The sequence below is a fragment of the Augochlora pura genome, chromosome 2, assembly GCF_028453695.1.
Source record: "Augochlora pura isolate Apur16 chromosome 2, APUR_v2.2.1, whole genome shotgun sequence".
NCBI classification, from domain to species: domain Eukaryota; kingdom Metazoa; phylum Arthropoda; class Insecta; order Hymenoptera; family Halictidae; genus Augochlora; species Augochlora pura.
Genome location: NC_135773.1, coordinates 23,109,616 through 23,132,524, shown reverse-complemented (window position 1 = coordinate 23,132,524; position 22,909 = coordinate 23,109,616). Strand labels below are relative to the sequence as shown.

The 22,909-nt window shown below is 35.2% G+C and overlaps 2 protein-coding genes across 12 annotated transcripts; one reads left to right on the top strand and one right to left on the bottom strand.

Moving 5' to 3' along the window:
• Positions 1 to 2,158: 2,158 nt before the first annotated feature.
• Positions 2,159 to 11,864, bottom strand: Trbd (ubiquitin thioesterase trabid). 7 transcript variants are annotated; one of them, XM_078189284.1, is made up of 9 exons: positions 11,588 to 11,864; positions 11,116 to 11,373; positions 9,654 to 10,712; positions 9,298 to 9,567; positions 8,878 to 9,079; positions 8,476 to 8,753; positions 8,160 to 8,389; positions 7,641 to 8,076; positions 2,159 to 7,465 (listed from the first exon to the last, which is right to left on the bottom strand). In XM_078189284.1, exons 3-9 carry the CDS (start codon positions 10,376 to 10,378, stop codon positions 7,387 to 7,389), a joined length of 2,220 nt encoding a protein of 739 aa, XP_078045410.1. In that variant the 5' UTR covers positions 10,379 to 10,712; positions 11,116 to 11,373; positions 11,588 to 11,864; the 3' UTR covers positions 2,159 to 7,386. The 7 variants fall into 7 exon arrangements, with proteins under 7 accessions (XP_078045410.1, XP_078045418.1, XP_078045367.1 ...); XM_078189292.1 differs by having other exon boundaries at positions 9,298 to 9,498; positions 11,588 to 11,863; XM_078189241.1 differs by having other exon boundaries at positions 9,298 to 9,579; positions 11,588 to 11,862.
• Positions 11,865 to 12,233: 369 nt separating this feature from the next.
• LOC144474806 (NADPH-dependent diflavin oxidoreductase 1) lies at positions 12,234 to 22,807 on the top strand. Of its 5 annotated transcripts, XM_078190150.1 has the most exons (13): positions 12,234 to 13,209; positions 13,441 to 13,701; positions 13,798 to 15,261; positions 15,332 to 15,411; positions 18,188 to 18,308; positions 18,383 to 18,464; positions 18,552 to 18,691; positions 18,835 to 18,980; positions 19,120 to 19,205; positions 19,294 to 19,440; positions 19,510 to 19,818; positions 19,893 to 20,095; positions 20,177 to 22,807. In XM_078190150.1, the coding sequence occupies exons 2-13, from the start codon at positions 13,613 to 13,615 to the stop codon at positions 20,301 to 20,303; spliced, it is 2,994 nt and encodes a 997-aa protein (XP_078046276.1). In that variant the 5' UTR covers positions 12,234 to 13,209; positions 13,441 to 13,612; the 3' UTR covers positions 20,304 to 22,807. The 5 variants fall into 5 exon arrangements, with proteins under 5 accessions (XP_078046276.1, XP_078046258.1, XP_078046250.1 ...); XM_078190132.1 differs by lacking the exons at positions 12,234 to 13,209; positions 13,441 to 13,701; positions 13,798 to 15,261; positions 15,332 to 15,411 and adding exons at positions 15,924 to 16,267; positions 16,488 to 16,718; positions 17,839 to 17,886 and having other exon boundaries at positions 20,177 to 22,805; XM_078190124.1 differs by lacking the exons at positions 12,234 to 13,209; positions 13,441 to 13,701; positions 13,798 to 15,261; positions 15,332 to 15,411 and adding exons at positions 15,924 to 16,340; positions 16,488 to 16,718; positions 17,839 to 17,886 and having other exon boundaries at positions 20,177 to 22,805.
• The last annotated feature ends 102 nt before the right edge of the window (positions 22,808 to 22,909 follow it).

The following is a 22,909-nucleotide window of genomic DNA, read 5'->3' as shown; positions in this document are numbered from 1 at the left end:
TAATAAATCGGGTAGAAGTCGTGTTTTTCCAATGTATTACGTTGGAAACTATGAAACGGGCGTCGCAGCTGTAGATAGAATAGACAGAAACGCCCGTTTCATAGTTTCCAACGTAATACATTGGAAAAACACGACTTCTACCCGATTTATTACATTGGAAACTATGAAACGGGCGCCGCAGCTGAAGATAGAATAGACAGAAACGCCCGTTTCATAGTTTCCAATCTAATAAATCGGGTAGAAGTCGTGTTTTTCCAATGTATTAGGTTGGAAACTATGAAACGGGCGTCGCAGCTGAACAAAAAGCTATACAAAGCGCCCGTTTCATAGTTTCCAACTCTTACAAAAGCGAACGACTAGCAAAATCGTCTTACAACTCGCAACGTCTAATTCGTCGAATCCGCCGTGATTCGTCTTTCAGGGAATTTGAATGGAGGGCTCGTTAAACTCCGGGAAAAGCACGATGCAAAATGGACTGGCGCGCGCGCGCGCGCGCGCGAACATAGCGGTATCACGGAGTCATTTATCAATTCGAACGGCTTGCCGGAGTTTGTGCGGGAGCCGGAGCGAATTTATCGGAGCCTGGACATCGATTTCCTTCGACCATCGGTGCCCCGATGTTTCAATCGACGCGTCCCGCGACCGATTCCTCGCCGGACAAAAGAAACCGGTATCTGTCCGTGGAATCGCGAGGATTCGCACATAGTTCGATCCGGGGATCTTGATTGCGGATCCGTCGTCGAAAAAAAAAAGGAGGAAGGGACGTTATTAATGGTCCCCGGAGATATATTAATAGCACCGATAGAAATCTCCTTTTTTTTTCCTCATTGGTAGCTTTGCGCGGCTCAGATCCCCCTTGGATCGCGGCTATTTATAGATGTTTACGTAAATTCCCGTTTTTGTAGATCGAATTGATCGGAGAGTCGGATTGATAGAAACGTTGCGTGGAAAAACAGAGGCGGCAAGGTATCGATCGGGTCTATTTTCGTCGGAAAATGTTTTATCGCGATCGATGACTCGGATCCGCCACAGTCGGATCACAGATTTCAGAAAAGCCGTCGCATTGAAAACGACTCGCGCGAATCAACGTCCACGCGAACAGTCGAGTTTACCGGCAGCGCGAAGTAGGCCGAGGGCGAAGGCGTCAACTATCCCGCTAATTGAACAAATCCTACGCATTCTCGATCGACGGAGGCGGCCCCGCCCGGCTAAGAATTTCCGTGTTTGCCGGGGACGAGTCTGCCGGCGTGCCTCGGGTAAAAAAGAGAAACGAACGTAAGTGGATTATATTCCATCGGACAGGAAGAAGAGGGAAGGACAGCGAAGGGTGAACCACTCAGAAATTGGGTCGCCGGTGTGAACGATGGGCCATCATTAAAACGACAGTAATTACGAGAACCTCCAGTGCCACTCGGAATTGGGAAACAGCGTTCAAGAAGTGGACGCGGTTGATTGGCGAGCACGAAAAGATTGACTGTTTCATTAAAGGGTTGCGTCGCGCCGGTAATTGATTATTATACGAACGTCTCCGCCGGTAGCCAAAACGATCTCTAACCAAATCTAATCGATGAAATAAACTATTTTTTAAATTTCCAATTTTCTGCTACCTTTTTTTTATTCGCGAATTGTTAATAAGCCGTGATTTTTTTCTTTTCGCAGCAATTGCAAGAAATAGAAATGAACCGCAGAAGTGACTTTCCCTATTCGGTAAATTAAATATAATAATCTGATATTCTTTTAATCTTTCCACTGATTTAAATTCCAGCTACACGTTTTCGGAATAAATGCATAAAATCTGCATAACGAATGCACCATACGCTTTCCAACGTATGTACAGACTACTTGTTTTCTCTCATTGACATAAATATGCTCGCCATTCCGTATTTATTCTGACCGGCGCGCGTAAAATATTTAATAGTATTCCATTTATTTACAATCGATGATACTTTGTGCAAATTTGATTTTAATGCAGTAACTCCTGCGAAACGTACGATGGAATACAAATTTTTCTCTAGAATTAAATGATATGTATATCTTGGATAAACTAATATACGAGTTATGCTAAATGTAATCCTAAAAAGAAACTTATGAAAATAAATTCGACCGTCGCATCGATTATTATTAAATATTATCGATGAAAAAATGAGCAGACACAGCGTATTAATATAAACGTTTATTCATAGCTGCGATAACAGTGTACTAGTTATATTATCAATGTTAACAATCTTATGCTGGAAAAACCTAAGCTCTAAATAAAAGCGTTCCGTCACGTGAAAACTTTATTACAAATTCTGGAAAAAGATGAATATACACACACATATATATATATTCGTTCGAACGGGTCTCCTACTATCTTGGATGAGTTGCATAATGAGAAGCTAATGAGATTCGCTAACGAGATAGAAAAAATGGAAATGTTCTACGGTCTAATGGACACCACCTAAGGAGGCTCCGTTTTCGATTGGTTAAAAGAATGTGTTTACAGGTACACGTGTTGCATCGTTAAGTAATTCAGCGTGAATCGTAACGTGTGTTTGTGTGTGTGTGTATATATATATATATATATATATAAATGTAACGTTGGTGTAACATGGAAAATATTCAAGAGTAATAAGGTATTACATGCTACCCCATTTTGTTGTTATGCAGTTTATTAGTTGTTCCTGAATTCCATTAATTCCATAGAATAAACTCTATTTACATAAAAACTTACATGGTAAAATTAACAGAAAGGAATCACAGTAGCTTCATCCACAAGAACAGAAATAATAATTCGAAATTCCGAAGGTTCCCTAGCGCTAATTCAGTTTTCCGATTCGTAGAAACTTTTCGTCTGAACGTACACTCTTCTTAAACACGACGAAAGAGAGAGAGAGAAAGACAGAGACAGATAGAGAAAGAGAGAGAGTGTATAATAAAGAGCACGATACTTGAGAAGCTCACTCGGCTATGTAATAGTGCGGATTCGAACACCATGCCAATCGTAATCGTCTGATAAAGCACCATACATACAAAATAAAATCGTGGTTATCGTTCTCGTTGATCATAATTTATATACAACTTTTTTTTTTTTATAAAAATTTTTCACCAGTATTTTATACGCTGAAACCCCCCGCGAGGAAAGCTCGGCTCTCCAATGTCCGCTGCGAAACAAGGAGAACTATACAAACGATAACTACATTATTCCTATTACAGTTAAAGACAAACTATGGACTTTCGTCCGGAACGATAGCGAATACGAAAATAAACCGTTATTTTTTTCTGTATCTATGTTTTTCTTTTGTTAACCATTCGCACACCGAGGAATGTATGTACAATAGAAAACATAGTTCCTCGATGGAGATCAAATAATACTAGAATTTTTGTTAGGGAACATCCGTGAATCGTCGACGAACTATCGAGGCGGTTAATTACGTGCAGTGACCGCGTACATCCTCCGATTGTTGATACAATTTTTTTTTTTCGTTAATGAAACCACCCCTACTATCGAGCGTTTCCGGTGAACTATTTACAACAGTATCTGACTACGTCACGTCGAAAGAAGGAAGCAAGCTCGACCTATGCGGCGATTACGAGAAAACGAATCGTAGGGTAGAACAGGTGTGTTAGAACTGAACTGTTGTATCTCGCCGACAAGAAAATTATTTTAGTATAACAAGGACGACAACGAAGAGTACAAAAGAAAAGCAAAATTGAATACAACGTTTGGCTGGACTTTGTTTCCTCGATTTACGTAAGTTACCGATCGCACTTACGTAAGTACACACACATTAATTAGATCAACGTGTCGAGGCGTTACATCGTGGATTGTCTTTCTTGCTTCTCTGCTCGCGGGTACACGACCGACGGTCGCGCCGTGTCCGAGCAATTTTTGTTCCCCCGAAAACAATGCGCACAAAGTAACAATAGATGACGTTCGAGAGAAAAAAAGAAGAAACTGTTCGAGGCAGTAACCGCAATGGAACTTCAATCGGATTTTTACAGCGAACATATATGTATATCCATTTTAATACTGTCCACAGCGTTGAATAAAAGCACTGGCACCGATATTCACGCGATACAAATGATTTCGTGAGAAGAAAATTCAAATTATACATCGATTTTGTCGACTCGAGCGCGCGAGCAGTAATACCATAAATGAAAAAGAAAAGTGAAGTAATGAACATTTTCTGCCTCGGCTTACTTTCTTCGATGTTATTTTAATAACAAATCGTACATACATTTAGCTAATACTTTCGATTGATTATTCATGGAGATTTATAATGTAAAACATTGTACTGTGTGTCAATACTTTTGTTCAGCAGTGTGTTTCGTAAGAAAAACGAGAAAACGATAAAGAAGGAACAAAAAAACGTTAAAAAGCATCGTCGCTGCTAATCAAAATGATCCCTCGACGCTTCAGACTTTGTTACGCAAAGAGATTCGGAGAGATCCTTAAATTATTACAATCCTTTCGTATATTCGGTTACGCTTCGTACGCGATTTTATTTCGAAAATAAGCATTCGTTATGTACAATCATCAGTCGAAACATCTGCGCGCGGAAATGTTCCGCGCTTTCGAAGCGGAACAAAGTTAAAATCTGACCAAATCTGTCGTCAGCTTTTCTGAAAATTTGACTTTTAATAAAAATTATAAACGAGTGCACGGCATCGTGCGAGATTCTTGCATGCGACGGAAAAATTAAAACACAGAAAAGCTCGAGAACCATTCGGTACAACTTTCAATTGATTATTCGGTTTAAATAAATTATAAAAGGCGCACATAACAAAAGTTTATCTTAGAAATAAGACCGCTATAAAATATAAGAACTTTACGCATAAATCCAATATGGAAACGGCATTAATTAAGTATTCCAAAGTCGAGAGATCAACGGGGCCGATTTAAATTACAAGATTTCAACTCGAATCGGTCGATCAGTATAATTTTCACGAAGTGGCCATCGGGATCGGTATTTCGAAGGTCATGAAGTAACTTGCATTTCATTGATTCACGTCGGTATTTCTTATTACGGATTTAATAATGATACGAATAATAATAATAATATAATAATAATAATAATAATAATAACCATAGTAATTATAATAATAATAAATCATCATTTAGAATTATTGTACATCGATATATTATTTAATATAATCTATTTTTATATATTCTATATTAATATAGACTTCTATCTGATTCAATTAAATTCTTAAATCTTTATATTCTTGTTTTGTATCACCTGCCGAGTAAATTCTGGCAACTCGAGCGAGAAACACTTATGTAATTGGGGAAAGAAAATACACCACCGGAGCGTCGTCACTTTTACAATTATTTCTTTCGTTTATCTTCGCTTCATCTTTTTTTTTCTCTCTTTCTTTCTATCTTTTTTTTTCTTGTAATTCCACGCACGCCGTGCTCGAGAATATCACTAGAGAGTTTCTTTCTGTTGGAGAACCTTTGAACGCGTCCACGTTACCGCTCTTGAGTATGTATAAAAAAGAAAATCATACTAAATGTGACAAAGAGAACAAAAAAAGTAAATGGAACAAAAATGAATGAAACAAGCGGAGAAACAAAAGGGGGACGAAGAGCAACGGTAACAGTGGGCATCGCAGATCCTCCGGGCACTCTCAACACGGCGCCTTTGTATTTAACCATTTCTTTTCTTTTTTAAAACATGGAATTGACATGAACATCTTCCCTACGCGAACATCACCGAGACCATCAGTTATTAATTACATAATTAAATCACAAGCCGCGTGTGATTCGAAAAAACAAAAAAAAAAATATGAATGACGGTGCTAAAAAGGACTAGAAGCTACAATTAGAATTAGTAAAAACGAGGACTAAATATATTAAGCGAACTACGTAACGGCGCATTCGTAAAAGAAACATCATTTTCCCTCTGACGATTTTTTGTACTTTTTTGATTAGGGTTCATTATATTTGGCCGAGCCAAGTTTACCATAAATCTTTGTCCGTTCGCGAATACAGCACGTACCGAGGGCAATAATCTTGGTGCTTAAATAGTATTACTTGTTTCTCTGCCCTCATCTGCACTTTTTTCTTTACTCTTTCTTTCCTTTTTTTTTTTTTATAAAAGTTCTAGTACATCTACGATCGCGATGACTAAACATCTCGCGAGGTCCGAACACACCTCGCCACGAACGGATCCTCATGCTTTGCGTATCCTCCTTTCTTTCTTTTCGTTCGTTCGTTCTCTTTCTTTCCTTTTTTTTTTCTCTGACCCACATAGAAGAAAAGTACAGCTTAAACTGGTACCTCGTAATTATTCCGTTAATACACCAGAAGCGGCCACAAAGAAAACACAACGCTTCCCTCTGTCCGAGGGTAGTATCCGTTGTTGTATTCGCATTTTACGCTTATTAACACAGCTCAAAGATAACAAGTGATTCAAAGACGATTACAGAATATTTTTTTTTTCGGTCCTTATGTACAATCTTTTAAAAATCACATGGTCTGTACCAGAGTCACCAAGTACTTTCACGCTTGATCAGACAATAAGTGGCGACGACGGTCTCTTGTTTATTTTTTTTTCTGTTTTTACACATTTCTTATAATTATAATCCATCCACGAACAAAGTTATCTCTTTTCGCAACTAACACCCGAGAATTCTTTTATCCGTAATTTCCTCTCCGAGTACAATATAATTACGTTTTCACCTAGCGCGAATATGCCCTACTCGCAGAGAGAAACAAATGAAACTCTGAAAGCATAACAACGTTACACTAATTGAATGTGTAATTTTTTTCACCGCCCGATACCTTGTATCACGCCGTATATTGCAAATCCAAAATATTCGGTGAATTCGTATCATGCTCAATAATAACGTTCCGATATAAATATGTTATGAAAATGGATATTATATATATGTATATATATAGTATCTACATAGTAAAGAACCGCGCGTTCTTTCAAACGAGCTTTATCGAACAGGAATTCATCGAAGTGTCAAAAGCACTATTTTGACCATAACAAAATATTATCCCTTAACTTGCTGCCTCGTACACGAAATTTAAATTTCATCGGACGATCGTTTGTTTCGTCTCGCTGCCGTACCATGCTTTCTGGAGATTAATCATACATCATTATAAAATACTCAAATTAAATCATAAATATTCTGTATAATTAATAGTAGTACGGATCAAAAAAGAATTCGGATTGAATCGTCGACCAAACAGTGATATACAAAAAAATTACGCAATAGCAATACAACGCCCAATAAATACGAATGTGTCGCAGTCTACACACTTCGCTCGCTCTATGCACGTTTTCGGAATCTACGGACCTTAGAGATCTTGCATTGTGATTGCCACTCCAGCGAAATTATGGAAAAAAGTCTTCTCGTGTGAATTTAGTTAACATAACCGATTGCACCCCGTTATTCGTCCTCCGTGTCGCCATCGCTGCTGTAATCTTGTAGAACGGGCGGTCTCAGGAAAGGTGCATTGTTTGTTTGACTATAATGTTCATTAATTTTACGATCAAGCGTCATAAAATCGGAAGCAGGATATAGATAAACGTATAGAGCATACTATGATTTCGTAAACTATTATTAGCAATGCAAGAACAGCTGCACAAATCCCATCCCTACAGAGAAAGTAAAGTGTCAGAAAAAGGGTGTGTTCTACTTACGCGAGTCTTCGATAATGATTCAACCATTCCTCTAACATTTGTGCTACGAGTAAAGGTCTTTTATGAAGTTTTTGTTGCGCAACAAGTACACCACCCTCGGTTCTACACACGTCGAGCCATTCCTTCAAAATGGTCTCCTCCCGACCAACTTCTTCCGGACTCAAGAAATGGATTGGCAACAATTTGTGTTCTCGGTCCATCAACGGCATGAACGTGGTCTGCATTTCTATTTGCAACTGTTGCAGCGGACTATTACCGGTAACTAAACCTACGCCGCCATGGGATGAAATTGGTGGTATTCTAGATGACGCGTATGGCTCGATAGGTACGAGAGCTGTAAAATGACCCCGCGTATAACCCAATGCGATAGGCGATCGAATACAAAATGATGGCTCCCATAAAAGTGGAAGGTAGACACCCTCGAATCTTGCGTAACCTGTGTGAATAAAAATTATTTAAATCATGCTGTCAACTTCATAGAACAGTCATAGAGAAGTAATGAATTTTGCGACAAGTTACCTATGTCTTCGCCCCGAAAACTTTTAACATATTTAACCCCATAAACAATAATAGGTCGTCTTAAGATATGGGCAAGAGCAAATACATGTAATTGTTCCAACGCGCTTCCCGGCTGCGCAGCAGTTGCCAATAAACTTTCCCAATCTTCTTGCCATTGGGTCTCTTCTAATGTAAAATCTAACATTCGAGATGCTTGAGATGCTTCGTATTCCCTCCATCGAGGATAAAAGCTGAAATAGCAAAGAGATAACGAATTAATGGAGTCTGTATCTAAAGTATCACTTTAGGCACATCGTATACGGCAAAGAAAACTTACAATTGACCAGCTTGTTGTAAGGAATCTGCCAGGGCTCTCCTTAAAGCGTTGTCTCGGTCAAAAACTCCCCAAGTAGCTTGCATTGCAGAATCTAGTAAACAGTCTCCGGCAGATCTATTCCAAAGCGCGTGTAAGCGACTTCCTAAACGCTCGGTAATTTCAAGAGACCAATTTAGTGCTGGCGGTTCTCCGCAACCACCTTCTAATTGCTGTTGAGCTTCCTTATCTAGTAACTCCTCCAATAGCTGTTCTTGAACAATGCTCGGTAAATCCTCTACCTAACAATTAATATTTTCGATATGTATTCAAGCAGAACTTATATAACTTAATATTATTTTAGACGATCAAATGTATTTGACAAACTATTTATACCCCAATAAAGTATTATAGTATTATAGTAACCTCGGCAGGCAAAGCGAATGTAGCTATATCAGTGACAAAATAACATGGAAAGGAACCCTTGCATAACCGGATACTATTGGTGACATGTCTGCGTATCTGAGCAGCCAAATCTGGTGCAACATAACTTGGTACCCTTTTTACTCCAGAACCTGAACCTTCAATTTGTGATAATAATGTTGCTAGAATATCTTCTCTTTGAAATCTGTTAAGGGTATGATAAACTGAATGAGCATACTCCGAAATTTTCTTTGTAACAGAATAATATTATAGATTATTATAATGTACTATAATATTTGTAATGTCACACATGTAACAAAGAAGTTGAAACATGGCCAGAAAGAATATATACATTTACAAGCACATATGAATAGAAATAAATTTGATTTAACATTCGTTGAATAAAAATTCTTTCCTACTGACCTAATTGCTAAATGTACTAGAGTATGTCCGACATCAAAAGCGCTACTTCTATTAAGAAGCAGAACTTCCGAGTGCGTCAACTGACGAGCAGGATCGCCTCCGCTTGCCAAATAAGCCTCGACAGGAGCATTGTCACCTTCCACAATGCCAAGACATGCATTTAACCAGCACCAATCAGTGTGACGCCTTAGCTGCTTTAATCTACGTTCATAGTCACAATTATTAGGAGATTGAGGAGTCGATAAATTGTCATTCCTGCTATCAGAATATCTATGCGAGCCCCTACAACATGAGAAGACTTGCAATATCTAAAATTGTTGCCTGTAGTATCACGATAATCAATAAAGTGCATTTACCTTCGTCCTACAGCCATATTCTCATCCCTTTGGGTTTGATGAATATATGGTACATGGGGTGGAGAGGGTAAGTTGCGCTGGCTGTGATCTCTTTCTGGACTTGGCAAAATAATACCCACATTATTGGTGCTTTTATCTCTTCTGTCTTTTTCTTTATGATTACCACACATCACGCACTTCGTAGCTTTTGGCCAATTTTCATAAGTACAATCGAGGCAAGACCACTTTTCGGGATGTAAATTAGTTTGTAAATTATAATATCTTTCCGGGTGTAAATTTATCGGCGGAGGTATAGATCCTGAATTTGGTGGTGGATCTCCTAGCCTAAGGGGTGCTAGATGTTCATGCAAATTCGAAGCTATGGAGTGTATAGACTGATTGAGACCCATGGGTTTTTTATTTCCACACTGAACACAACGTGTGGTATTTTGATAGTTAAGATAGGTACACATTGCACAAGACCACTTTCCACCCGATGGTACATTCTGACTATAATTCTGTGGACTAAGATTATAAGAATCCGTAGGACTTAAATGAGTTACTGGACCAGACGCGACGTTCGATCCAGATCTTTGTGGACTTGGATCCCTTAGACGGTAGATATCCTCCCCTAATAAAGGCTTGAAATTTCTGCACATCGTGCATCTCAAAGAAGAAGGCCAGTTTTCGTATGTACAATATTCACAGGTCCATTTCGACTCTCGCTCTTCAAGCCTGTTACTCATTTTCTCTGTATGACCCTTTTTATCTCGTAAATCCAATTGTCTCTAATTCATAGACACTTTAATATCGAGGCTCGAATGAAATATATATTTATAAAGCATAAACGTGAATGGAAGGTTACATTGAATATCTTGACAAATTGTTATCGTTGCTTATGGTAATCGAATTTTGCATATTTTCATGTCATAAGATATGGCGAATAGGTAATTTCCATAAAGACCGGCGATAGTATTCATTAGTCATACAACGAAGTTCATGTCATGTGGTAAACATGTCGATTGGATATAAGAAAATAAAAGCTGCCACAGTAATGTGAATACAGACAGCTATCGCGATCTGCAAAGAAAAAAAAAAGAAAAGGTATAAATTCAATGTGAAAAAGGTAATTATTATCTTACGAGTAAGTATCGTGTATATCGATTAAATGAAAAAACAGGTGTGTTAGCTTTATTAACGTATATATAATTTTATAACTTCAACAAAAGATTTACATTAGCAAATAACATAAGACAGGTAACTCACTAAAAAAAACTACCAATATATTTACAATTGAATTCTATTTGAATATGTATGTATCGGCATACATATGCGTCTAAAATAACATATACATAAAAAAGAACATTTATAGTATGCAGGCAATCAGATTTATACAGTAACATAGTAGAAAATTCCTTGGCGAGCTAAGCATTTCAAAACTAAAACGCGGTAAACTGTAATAGAGGTTTGAAATGTGACTGACCTCTAGCGCTTTTATGTCGCACAAGCGTCACGTCAAGGAGAAATGTGGACAGGATTTTACGGAACAAAGCAAGTCTCGTACGGCTGATAGATCAGAAGAGGGGCTACCTGGCAAAAGTTGAGCCTGGTGTCCCGAAAGTTGTTGTCACGCGCGAGTAAGCTCCATCGAAGTACAATGTATCGGCTGATCGTTGTGAACCTGACGTGAAGACAGAGACGTAGATCAGTTGTAGGGTCGCACACTACGGCCAGCAGCCCACTGTAATCGCATTTAAATAAGAGAGAAGGTTAAGGCACAGCTGCGAAATCAATTTCACATCCGCGAAGAACGAAAGCCCGCCTTCTCTCCTCGCGTTCGAATCGTAGTATATCTTCTTTCCCCTCCGACGAAGACCCGAGGCACGTCACTCCGTTGAACGGGTGAAATGCGACGAACGTAACGAGACAAGAAACTTCTTTTTATGCACACTCACTCCTTGCTAAACAGACGCACGATATCCCTTCTGGCTGCGCTGGGCTCCTCTTTCCCTTCTACAAGTCAAATACAGTCATGATGTTATCCTTCGAACTGCCATGCAAAGCTGAGGACTTCGCTGAGAAAGTAGGTTTTGACAATCATCCGCAAACAGATATCAGGGCTACCAACATCGTGTAACAGGGCCTCCTGAATCTGCCGTTAGAGGGCCACGAACTGACAACTGATTCTCGTTAGTTCTCGAACGCCATTTAATTTTCAAATCAGTTTATAACTCAAATTTAATAGTCCCCAATAACAACTATTCGTTCTATTATTAACCAATCTTCGTATATAAAATAACTGAACATACGGCAGCGAGACGCAAGTTTGTACGCATATAATATCCAATTACCTCCTATGCGATGTGAATTATTTAAAATCTGAATCTGTATTGAACTTTGTTGTGCTAAATTAATTTTTAGCGGTGTAAAAGATTTTTGTTAAGATCCTAGTATTTGATTCACTCTTAAATCATTTTTTTTCTATTATCAATCCAGATTAATGATGATTACGGTACTTGTGTAATTGTGATTGTACACGTCGTTTCCATTAAAAGTTTTAGCAATTAATTGCAATCTATAATCAAATAATGTAATTGTACTCATTAATCGTATTAAATATTACGCAACTATAGCCTAGATGTTTGTTATCAACCGATTAACAATTAACAAAGTGTTATGTTTGCCCTCGAATAGAGCAATTGGTTACTAGCTCTATTTAATGGGATATCCTAGTACATGATAAATCCGGTTATATCAAGAACGCTAATTCAAGTGCATCTATCTGCAATAAGATATACATAGACCTTGCTGTACATAAGTCTTAAATGAAGTCTACTAAAGTCGATCGAAGTCAACGAATCACTCAAGGCCGTTGACGATATAGCGTCTTCTTCATTATACTCATTTGTAAATGGGTACTTTTACCAAAATTATCTATTAAAATTATTTCAATATTTAAAAAAAAACATTTAAAAGCTATAAGAAATTGTGTCTAACATTACCAATGGAACGGTAACAATTTTGTAAACTGTGCCTCTTAAACTTACCGCTAGAGGACTATAAAGAGCAACGAATTCTTAAATGTTTTTAATTAGAGTCCGATTCCTCGACTAAACAGTCCGTAATATTCCAGTAATTCTGTGTTATTAAATCCACAAAAATTCACTAAAATATCGCAGATTATACGAAAAAATACAACATGCAATTGCACGCTCTCTTCTAACCTTAATCTTCAGTCGGTGTGATCTATAGTCACCGAGTTTGTAAAAAGTGTGTAGTTACATCACGCTATCCCATGTGAACCTTATCTCATTCATTCTTTCAAATTAATTCAACCTTGAAGGTATCTAGAGTCTCTCATAAAAAAGAACTATCTTCGTCGTAGAAACGTATGAAAAAGACCAAGCTTTCTTCGACGCTTTCATATATGGTTACACAGAATCTTGTATCCGGTTCCGGTTTTTGAGACGTATCACGCACTTTCTTTTTGTCACCGTTGACACTTCGGTGCGAATTCGAAGAATATTCGGCGATTTGGCATTTGGAAATATGCGCTTCCTCGGTTAACGACAGTCTAGTACGTGTTTCCGACAACGTTGATTAGGAGATGTAAAATGTTCAGTGAAGAACCACTCTTTCGCGATGCATACGCGGGATACTATTTTTTATTTATAAATATCTCGGGCCGCGGGCCAAATGGGACTTAGCCTAGACACTTATCCTTGACATTTGATTGACTAAGATTGTTATCACGTGTAAAACACATTTAACAAGGAAGATAATTATTATTTTTTTTTTCTTTTCGTAGTTCACGCACCTGGTCCACGAAATCTCGTGTTTTTATAGATATCGTCTACCGAAGACTGATGACGTCACCTCGATCAGCTGGAGAACTAATGCTGCAACGATCCCTACGTTGTGATCCGGTTTTCTTTCAGTGAATTCGCACTCGAAATTTCTCCCCGTTAATAGACGTCAAAATGATTAATACGAATGTCACGATATTATACGGCAGCGAGACCGGAACTGCCGAAGACGTAGCTGAACAAATTTGGAAAAGTGCCAAAAGGTTTTTGTTATTGTTCTCTCTTTATTTTGTATACAGAACAATAGCCGCAAAAGACAATTTAATATGATACCAAAGTTATTTTAATCTTGTTTTCAGCAAAGGTTTGCAAAGTTCTGTCTCTGCATTGAACGACTATGACATACAAAATCTTAATTTGGAGAAAATGATAGTATTCGTGGTTGCTACAACAGGTCAGGGCGATCCTCCTAACAATATGAGACAATTTTGGAGGCTTCTGTTAAGAAAAAGCTTGCCAACAAAGTTGCTGAGTGATGTGAAGTATGGAGTGTTGGGTTTGGGTGATAGTTCCTATGCAAAATTTAATTTTGCAGCTAAAAAATTAAACAAAAGATTGCTACAATTGGGTGCTAATGATATATTGCCTATTGGATTAGCAGATGATCAACATGATTTAGGTATAGATGCAGTTATCGATCCTTGGCTAGAAGAATTATGGACAAAAATTGCAGATATATTTCATATGAATACAACAGATTTTATTAATGATCAAGATAAAATAATTGAAAGATTTAGTATTTCTGAAATACATACAGATTCTGTAAACGACGACTATTGTATAGAAAACAATATTTATATGAGAGAAGTACTTACAAATAACGAAATGAAAGTGGGTACAGTAATTGAAAATACAAAAACCACTGCTGATGATCATTTTCAGGATGTTAGATTAATTAAAATAAGATCGGATAATCCTAACTACCAACCTGGAGATGTGGTTTATATTAGACCAAAAAATTCTAGGCAACAAGTTGAGAAGTTTTTTAATGTATTAAGCGATAACAATGTGAAATTAGACCCAAACACAAGAATCCAAGTGTCAGAAAAAGAAGTTAAAGTGCCACCAGTCTTAAGGCTGCCTTTAACTTTACAACAAATTGTAGAACAATACTGGGATTTAAATTTTAAACCAAGAAGACACACTATGCAAGTGTTGTATCATATTAGCGACAATGAATTAGAGAAAGAGAAGTTCTATGAATTTACAACAACAAGTGGTCAAGAAGAATTGTACAATTATATCAATAGGCCAAGGAGAAATATTATAGAATTATTCGCTGATTTTCCCCATACAACCAGTAAACTAAATATAAAATTTTTATTTGAGATTATGTCCCCTATAAAACCTCGTGCTTTTAGCATAGCATCAAGCTCAATAACTACTAAAAATGAAATTCATCTACTGGTTGCTGTGGTAAAGTACAAGACTAAATTGTTTGAACCAAGATATGGATTATGTTCCAACTGGTTAGCTAGTTTACAGGAAGAAGAAAAAGTAATATTTTGGTTGCAAAAAGGAACCTTTAAGTTCACATACGATAAACCAATGATATTGATTGGACCTGGAACAGGTGTTGCCCCATTTCGTTCTGTACTATTAGATAAATCCGCGCTACATAACGACTTGAGCAATTGTATTCTTTTCTTTGGATGCAGAAATAAAGAGAAAGATTATCACTGTAGAGATGATTTTGAACACATGTCACAGAAATTACATTTAAATTTGTTCTGTGCTTTTTCTAGAGACCAAGAAAACAAAATGTAAGCGACTATAATAATTATAATGATAACAAAAAAAATGCTGTAATTATATTGACTGCAAACTTTTCAGATATGTACAACATGTTATACGAGATCAAAAACAGCTATGTTGGGATTTTCTTAACAGAGGCGGTAGCATTTATTTAGCAGGCAATTCCAAAAATATGCCAAACTGTGTTCGCGGAGAATTTGTTAATCTGGCGAAAGAAAAGACAGGGAAGACTGAGGAAGAAGCAGAAAGTTTTATTAAACAACTGGAAAATACGAATCGGTATCAAGTTGAAACATGGGGTTAATGAAACCAGTACTGTAAATAATTTGGTTAAAATTTTGTAAATAATATAACGATGTTTTAAACGTTGTATAAAGCGTGCCAGACTGTCAATCACCTTTATTAAAACGGAGAACAGTTTAAAAAATAGGTATAATAATATCTAGCATCTTAACAATAGGGTGGGAGAATATAATGCAATTGCGGTATTATGTAATTAGATCAGCATGCTGCCATAAAGTATATATGGCTTGATTATTTCAAGACCGATAAATCAACAATTAAAATGTACGATTGCATCGGGAAAAACTCAATTTCTAATTGTTTAAAAAATATCTATATATCACTATTTATAAAGTTCAAATATTTTCTCCTTTCTCTATATTTTTATGATACTATTGGACATTGTTACGAAGATACGCATAATTATTTTGTCTATCAGACTATCCTAACAAACAAATTTACGAGGATATTATATCAATACATATCGCTGCTGAAATTATAATCACTTAAATGGGTCGAACAAAGAGTACTAACTGTTGCAGATAAATTACGTCAGCTGCATTCATGACGTGACGCAAGATTTTTTTCTTACGCTGATTTGAATACTGCACAGACACGCGCGCGCGCGCGCGCCGTCTCGTACTAGTTCGTACATCTTCGTACGGCGTGGAGCTTACTTGTCGAACTCTAACCCTGTCTTATCTTAACCTACAAAAATAAAGCAGAAACATGGTACGTCGGGCACGTTGGGAAACAGTTCTATTCATAACTCCACGTCTTAACTAGTGGATCATGCAGTGATACCGTAAGAGATTCTATCAAAATCTTCCTTTCCGTAAAGAAACCGAGGAGTCGTGACTGGAAGAATATCACAAATGACAATGAAATAACGACTCGGAACCAAATTTTCCCAACAATACACTTCAAATTCTTATTAACGTCCGTCCGCCAGGCAAAAAGAGAGGCCGCATCTTGCCGAAACAGCCAGAAATTATTTTACCGAGGTTCGATCGACACGTGAAACGTATTAACCTATGATACTGCACAGTTTTTAATTGAATTCAAGTTTAAAAACTATACGGAAAAATGGCGGGCAGTTACACGAAGAAAGAATTCGGCGTCGGCAGCGAGGAACAGACATTGTTGAAAGATTCAAATGGGACCCGCATCGTGCCCGCGAAAGGTATACCATACTTGGCCCTTCTTCGTCGCTTTTTTATCCCTTCCGCCTTCCACAAACTTAATCGTTTTAGCCCCGCTTCTCCATGTCAAATATCGAAGACTCTACCCTTCTCGGAACTGTTTTTGTTTCTTTTTTTTTTTTTATTTTCACTACAAATACTTGGCCAAACCGGTCCCTCCATGGAGGGTATTCGCATAGCACACCTTGGTATATGATAGTCCTCAAGGTTTTCAGTGTGTAATTTTGATTTGTGTTACATTCGGCTTGAGTTTTCCAGAGGGCTGTGTTAAATTTGCATCTATCATGAAATGTTAAGTGTTATTTGCAAAAATAAAATTATTCGTACATTTTTCTTAGAAGTAATATAAAAATTGGATAGCTTTTTATACATGTTCATGTGTTTCCAAATTTAAGTCAATTAATTTCTGCTCCTCAATCGGTAACACAACATTGAAACAAAAATCATGAAAGAGAAAATTGATTTCTCTAATGATATCTTAATGATATTGAAGAAGTTGGATTTTTATTTCCCACTTATCTAAAGTATATCATATTCAGATAGCTCTAGCTATCTCTAAACATGCGAATCTTGATATGAGAGTCTAATTGCTTTGATAAAATTATTTCGATTGTAACAAATTCATCAAACAATTAGAAATATATTTTTTTTTATAAATATATATCAGCATATTTTGCTGAATAGAGAAAGTATTGTAATTAAAATGAAATTATATAAAATAATTTATAAATCTTTTAATGCAAATGAGTTTACTGAGAATACGTTGTTGAAGATTATATCCTGTGAACATACAGATATCCTATTTCATACGGGAAGATGATTTCTGCTGACTTAAGTGTGAATGAGAAGTTGGGTGAAGTTGTATTCATATTTATATAACTTCAAAATAGTTTCTATCATAGTCTTTATTATTGATATTGATTGCTACAAATTGTAGTAATGTGTAAATTTGATAAAAATTTATGTAATATGATATTTTATTCAGTATACTTTTAATACATTAGATATTTACAGCAGAATATTATGTATGTAATACAGGAATATAATTTAGAGTCAAATGGAGAACAACTAGAATAAACTTGTATGAATGTCTGTCCACAGGTTGCATTAAACCTTCCTACAATACTTTTACAGTTCACATTCCTACTGGTAATTAATGTTTAATATATGAATAATGTTTGTGTTGTTCCAATATGAATGTTGAAACATGTTTCTTATATATTTATGTTGGATAAATGCAGGATGAGGTTCTGATATAATGTATGTATAATGTACATGTTGTGTTATGTATTGGGGTCTTCTTCTTTGAATTAATAATTGCTTTAAATTGGAGCATCGTGAAAGTGTTGTCAAGCTCTAACATCTATGATATTCGATTACTGTTTGCATCAGTATGTGTATGCTTGTACTTGTATGAATCATACTAAAAGAGCTGGATCTTTTATTACAGGTACTGAGCCTGTACGACTTTCTCCTGGATGGGAAGGTACTGGTAGACCCGATGATGAATTGAATTTTAAAGGGGTCACAATGGATCAAGCAGACCTTGAATTAAATCCACCCAGAGATAGGTAAATAAAGTGTTAACATATTTTGATATTCTATTTATACTGAGATAACTATACTCTTATATTTACATATTTAGATTAAATATAGTATTCCTTATAATGGTACTTCATGGAATTGGTGCCTTGATGCCATGGAATATGTTCATAACAGCAAAAAAAGTAAGAAAATTCAATGGAATCAATTCTCCACATAATAAAGATCACATGTTTATAGTTGAATCAACTATTTCTTCTTTTTTTTTTTAGTATTTTGTTGACTACAAGTTATCTAAGGATTATACAGGGATTGATACAGATTATGACAAAAATTTCCTTGCATACCTAGGATTTGCAGCGCAAATACCAAATCTACTATTTAATTGGTTAAATATATTTATACAATTGGGGTATGTACATGCTAAATAATATCGATTCAACAATGTATTCCACTATATTTTTGCTGTTTCTAACAACTTTGGAGCCTAATGTTTGTGTTCTATAGAATTAGTATAATTTCTTCAAAACTTTGAAATGTATCTAATTGTTTTAGTGGCAATTTGACAACACGTATAGTATGGAGCATCTTCATACAAGTTTTGATATTTGTATGTACTGTTATTTTGGCAATGACTGATAGTTCTGGTTGGCCTGGTGTCTTTTTCTGGATTACCATGGTTTCTATTGTTATATTAAACAGTAAGACGTAAAACATTTTATTTTTTTTAGAATGGAGTAGGAAGAAAGCTTTAAGTTTTTCTAAGTCTATTTATAAGTTGTAATCTTTTCCTTACAATCTTCTCTTGTTCTATCATATGTACTCTCAACATTTTTGCAGCTGCTAATGGAATTTACCAAAACTCCGTGTTTGGTATGGCTGCAAAGCTACCAACAAAGTACACAGGAGCTCTTATCTTAGGCGCGGTAAACACAAACTCCTCAAATTTCATGATAACGATAATTAGAAGACTTGTTTGTTACACAGACATATTATTTTCCTTCTTATTTTCAGAATTTAAGCGGAACATTCACAGCCGTAATTAATTTTATCGCTGACTACATGTCACCGAATGTTCGAACTGCCGCAATATACTATTTTATAACGGCTCTCTTTGTTCTTTTGGCATGTTTTGATACTTACTTTGCACTTCCAATAAATGTAAGATTAATAATTTTTTTTAAAAAATTCCTTCTTATCTGCAGCATTATTAATTCATTCTATTTGTAGAGGTTTTATCGATGCAGTGAATTATTACATCAAAAGGGATTAAATAAAAGACAATTAGAAAATAAAGGAAGAGGGAAGCATGATAGCATGCCATATTGGAATATATTCAAACAGTGTTTTCCTCAATGTTTCAACACATTTTTCGTGTTCTTCGTGACCCTTTCCTTGTTTCCTTCTGTGCACTCTGATATACAACGCTCGGACCCAAATTTTATAGTTACACCAGAGTATTATGCTTCTGTTATGTGTTTTCTCACATTTAATATTACCGCATTGATCGGAAGTTCTATCGCATCATTGGTACAGTGGGTAAGTTCTTTTGTTTATAAATTTCGTAATTTTAATTACACATGTTCATTCTAATTTATGTTTTTTCTCTACAGCCTAGTAAAAAATATTTGGTGATCCCGGTTGTTTTACGTGTTTTGTTTATACCATTGTTTTTAATGTGCAATTATAGACCGAAAGGTATCGAAAGATTACTACCAGTGTACATTAATAACGACTGGATTTATTTCATAATTGCTGTAACAATGGGTGTAAGTAGCGGTTATTATTCGTCGCTTTCCATGATGTACTGTCCCAGGTGAAGCTCTTAAATTTTAATAAGAAAAGGATATTCGTGTTAATGCGATGCAAAATATATAATTGCATATTTTAATTTCAGAATGGTGGATTCACAATATGCTTCAACAGCTGGTATGTTTGCCGCAGCATCATTAATTACAGGAATTTTTACTGGTCTATTGTTCTGCTTGGTAATGCCTAGCGTGATACAAAATATATCGTTTTAATCTGTACATTATTGGATTATGGACCATTTTTAAAGATTGATTCTGAAATAAGTAAATCCGAATGAGAAGGGTATACAAATTTAAATTTATTGACATAATTTTATTTCAAAATTGTATTATCTATATTTTTGAAAAATTCGATTTCTATAGGTTTTCTTATTAATACGATAGATAAAACTGAAAATAAATTGTTTTAATTATATTGTAAATCCAGTTTCGTTAAATGGAATGTATATGTTTTTAATTTATTGATTCATTCCTAACTTAATGCAAAACTGTTCTATTTATGAATTAAAAAGTAAAGGTAGATGAACGTATTTGCTTTAAAATAGACAGAAGTCGTTAAATCACGTAAATGATCTTAATGGTTAATCACTCCATTAAAACTACTACTATCTAGAATTGGACCAATAAGCCTTACTAATCACATATTGCTAGGTTTTTCAATACATAAGTTGATTCAAAGCCGCTAAAATAAGCACATCAAAATCTCTATAATTAATATTTGTTACTTACACACACCAAATTTATGATAAGACTGTGCTTTGTTACCTTTTTTGTACTAACAATGCGATTAATTCAAGACTGAGCTATATGTCTCGAAGTGATGAGCAAAGTCGTTTTCGTTTTCATTGCCGAAAGCTCAGTAAATGTTACTAATTCACTCGAAGTGGAACTCGGAAGTTCCAACGTTGCGAAATTATCACGCATGCATTTAACAAATGCGTCAAGCTATTTTGACTAACATTCACGCCAATCTTGCACAGAAAACTTTTAAGGTTTTATGATTAATTTAATAATACTTCACTTAAATGTGTTATTCGTTTTTTTTTATAATTAATAAGTATACTATCTTTTAAAAAGGTATTTTTACAATTTTTAAGTATTTTTACATTAAGTTTTCGTGTTCGTTTTATACAATACTTTTTTCAATATCTACAATTGAGATTTATATTTGTAAAACACCGAAGTATTAAATGCTTACACACAGACCATGACAATAAAATTGATCTTTTATTTGATAGCGATATTGTTTTATGGAATCTTTTATTTGTTTTTTGTATTTAAAAACAGTATATAAAAATAGCATATAATACTATATGCTTACTAAATACTTCTCTTTATTCTGTGCATTAATAAACTGATTAAGGCAGTATGTAATTTAAGTTGTAACGTGACAACTTAAACTGTACCGTATATTACAAGTTCAATGCAACAGCGCTACGAATCTCTGTACATTTATAATATATATATGTTTATAATATATATATATATATATATTGTATTTGTTAACACATGACATGACTACCGAACGTATGACTCAAAGATGTGAAACACTGCATACTGTATGTTGAATGCTATATTTTCATTCGAATAATTTGTAAATGATGTATACTATTTTACTATTTCATTTCTGTGATTATAGTCAGCAGAAATCAGTTCTTATGTAGATAATGAGACATTGCTCACAATTGGCTCAAGTCCGTGGTATTTTGCAATAAATTTTGCTAAATGTAAAAGAAGATCAAGCAACAGTATACATCATTCAATGTAAACCTTCGTTGAAGAACAACTGTCAGAATTTGTACATATTGTCTAAGTGCTTCCACATGTTATACTTTAACATGTGATAATTAAAAAAATTTGCATTTTTATTATATATCGTAACTTATAAGCTATAATGTTTCACCATTTATAATACCGTTTGTCATCTAATTCTATCAACTTATATACACACTTATAACCAATACTCTTACACTTTTTCAAATTATACACAATTCAAATTTGTTATCACGATCGTATTACTCATGAACTACAACGCATTTTGCTGATGAAAGAAAAGAAAAAGACTTAAATTACCTCAAGCGTTGCATCCCAAGTTGACCACGAATTTTATTCTAAAAGATAGAATCCGAATTCCTAGAAGGACAATCCTTTGCATAAAGCAATTCAGACAATAAATTATAAATGAAATTCAATGAGAACCTTGAATGAAACATCATTGAAGTTTAAAGCTCATAGAAGCATAGAAGGGATATTTTTATATTGATTCAATCATGGACATGTTTTGTCAAAAATTGCTTAATGCATATCATATTATATAGATTAGGCATTTTCCATTGAAATACACCGGAGTTATAAATTATAATGAAAGAATGCAAATAGTACATACGTTTCTACATAAAAATGGTATTATAGTAAATAACTCGACAACGTAGAAGTATTGTTGATATAGATTTTGCCATTATTATGTTGAAATGTTTGGGCATGCATAAAATAAGTATAAAGTATTGTAAAAATACTTATAAAGTTCATGATTACAGATAAGTCATGAAGCGTAGATTTATGGAATTGTTTTGACCGTTCGATTTATTGTAGAAATGATGTTAAATAAATGCATAAGGACAAATTTGATGTCATTCTTAATAACCAATTGTATTATGATAGTCTGCACACCGTTTAATATTGAAAAAAGTATAACATATTTCATAACACATAATTTTCATATCAATTCTTATTATATTTTAGTAGGTAATAACAAAATAAAATTCGCAATAAAGTATTTCCTTAAAAATAGATGTTATTCCCTTTGTTAATAATGGTAT

Excerpts from the sequence above, each read along its gene's own strand:
- LOC144474806 (XM_078190150.1), top strand. The coding sequence starts at position 13,613 with ATGATTAATACGAATGTCACGATATTATACGGCAGCGAGACCGGAACT. Across the intron at positions 15,262-15,331 it reads AGAGACCAAGAAAACAAAAT|ATATGTACAACATGTTATAC; the intron begins GTAAGCGACTAT and ends CAAACTTTTCAG. Across the intron at positions 19,441-19,509 it reads ACTTTGCACTTCCAATAAAT|AGGTTTTATCGATGCAGTGA; the intron begins GTAAGATTAATA and ends TTCTATTTGTAG.
- Trbd (XM_078189257.1), bottom strand. The coding sequence starts at position 10,378 with ATGAGTAACAGGCTTGAAGAGCGAGAGTCGAAATGGACCTGTGAATAT. Across the intron at positions 8,754-8,877 it reads CATTCGCTTTGCCTGCCGAG|GTAGAGGATTTACCGAGCAT; the intron begins GTTACTATAATA and ends ATTAATTGTTAG. Across the intron at positions 8,390-8,475 it reads TTACAACAAGCTGGTCAATT|CTTTTATCCTCGATGGAGGG; the intron begins GTAAGTTTTCTT and ends TTGCTATTTCAG.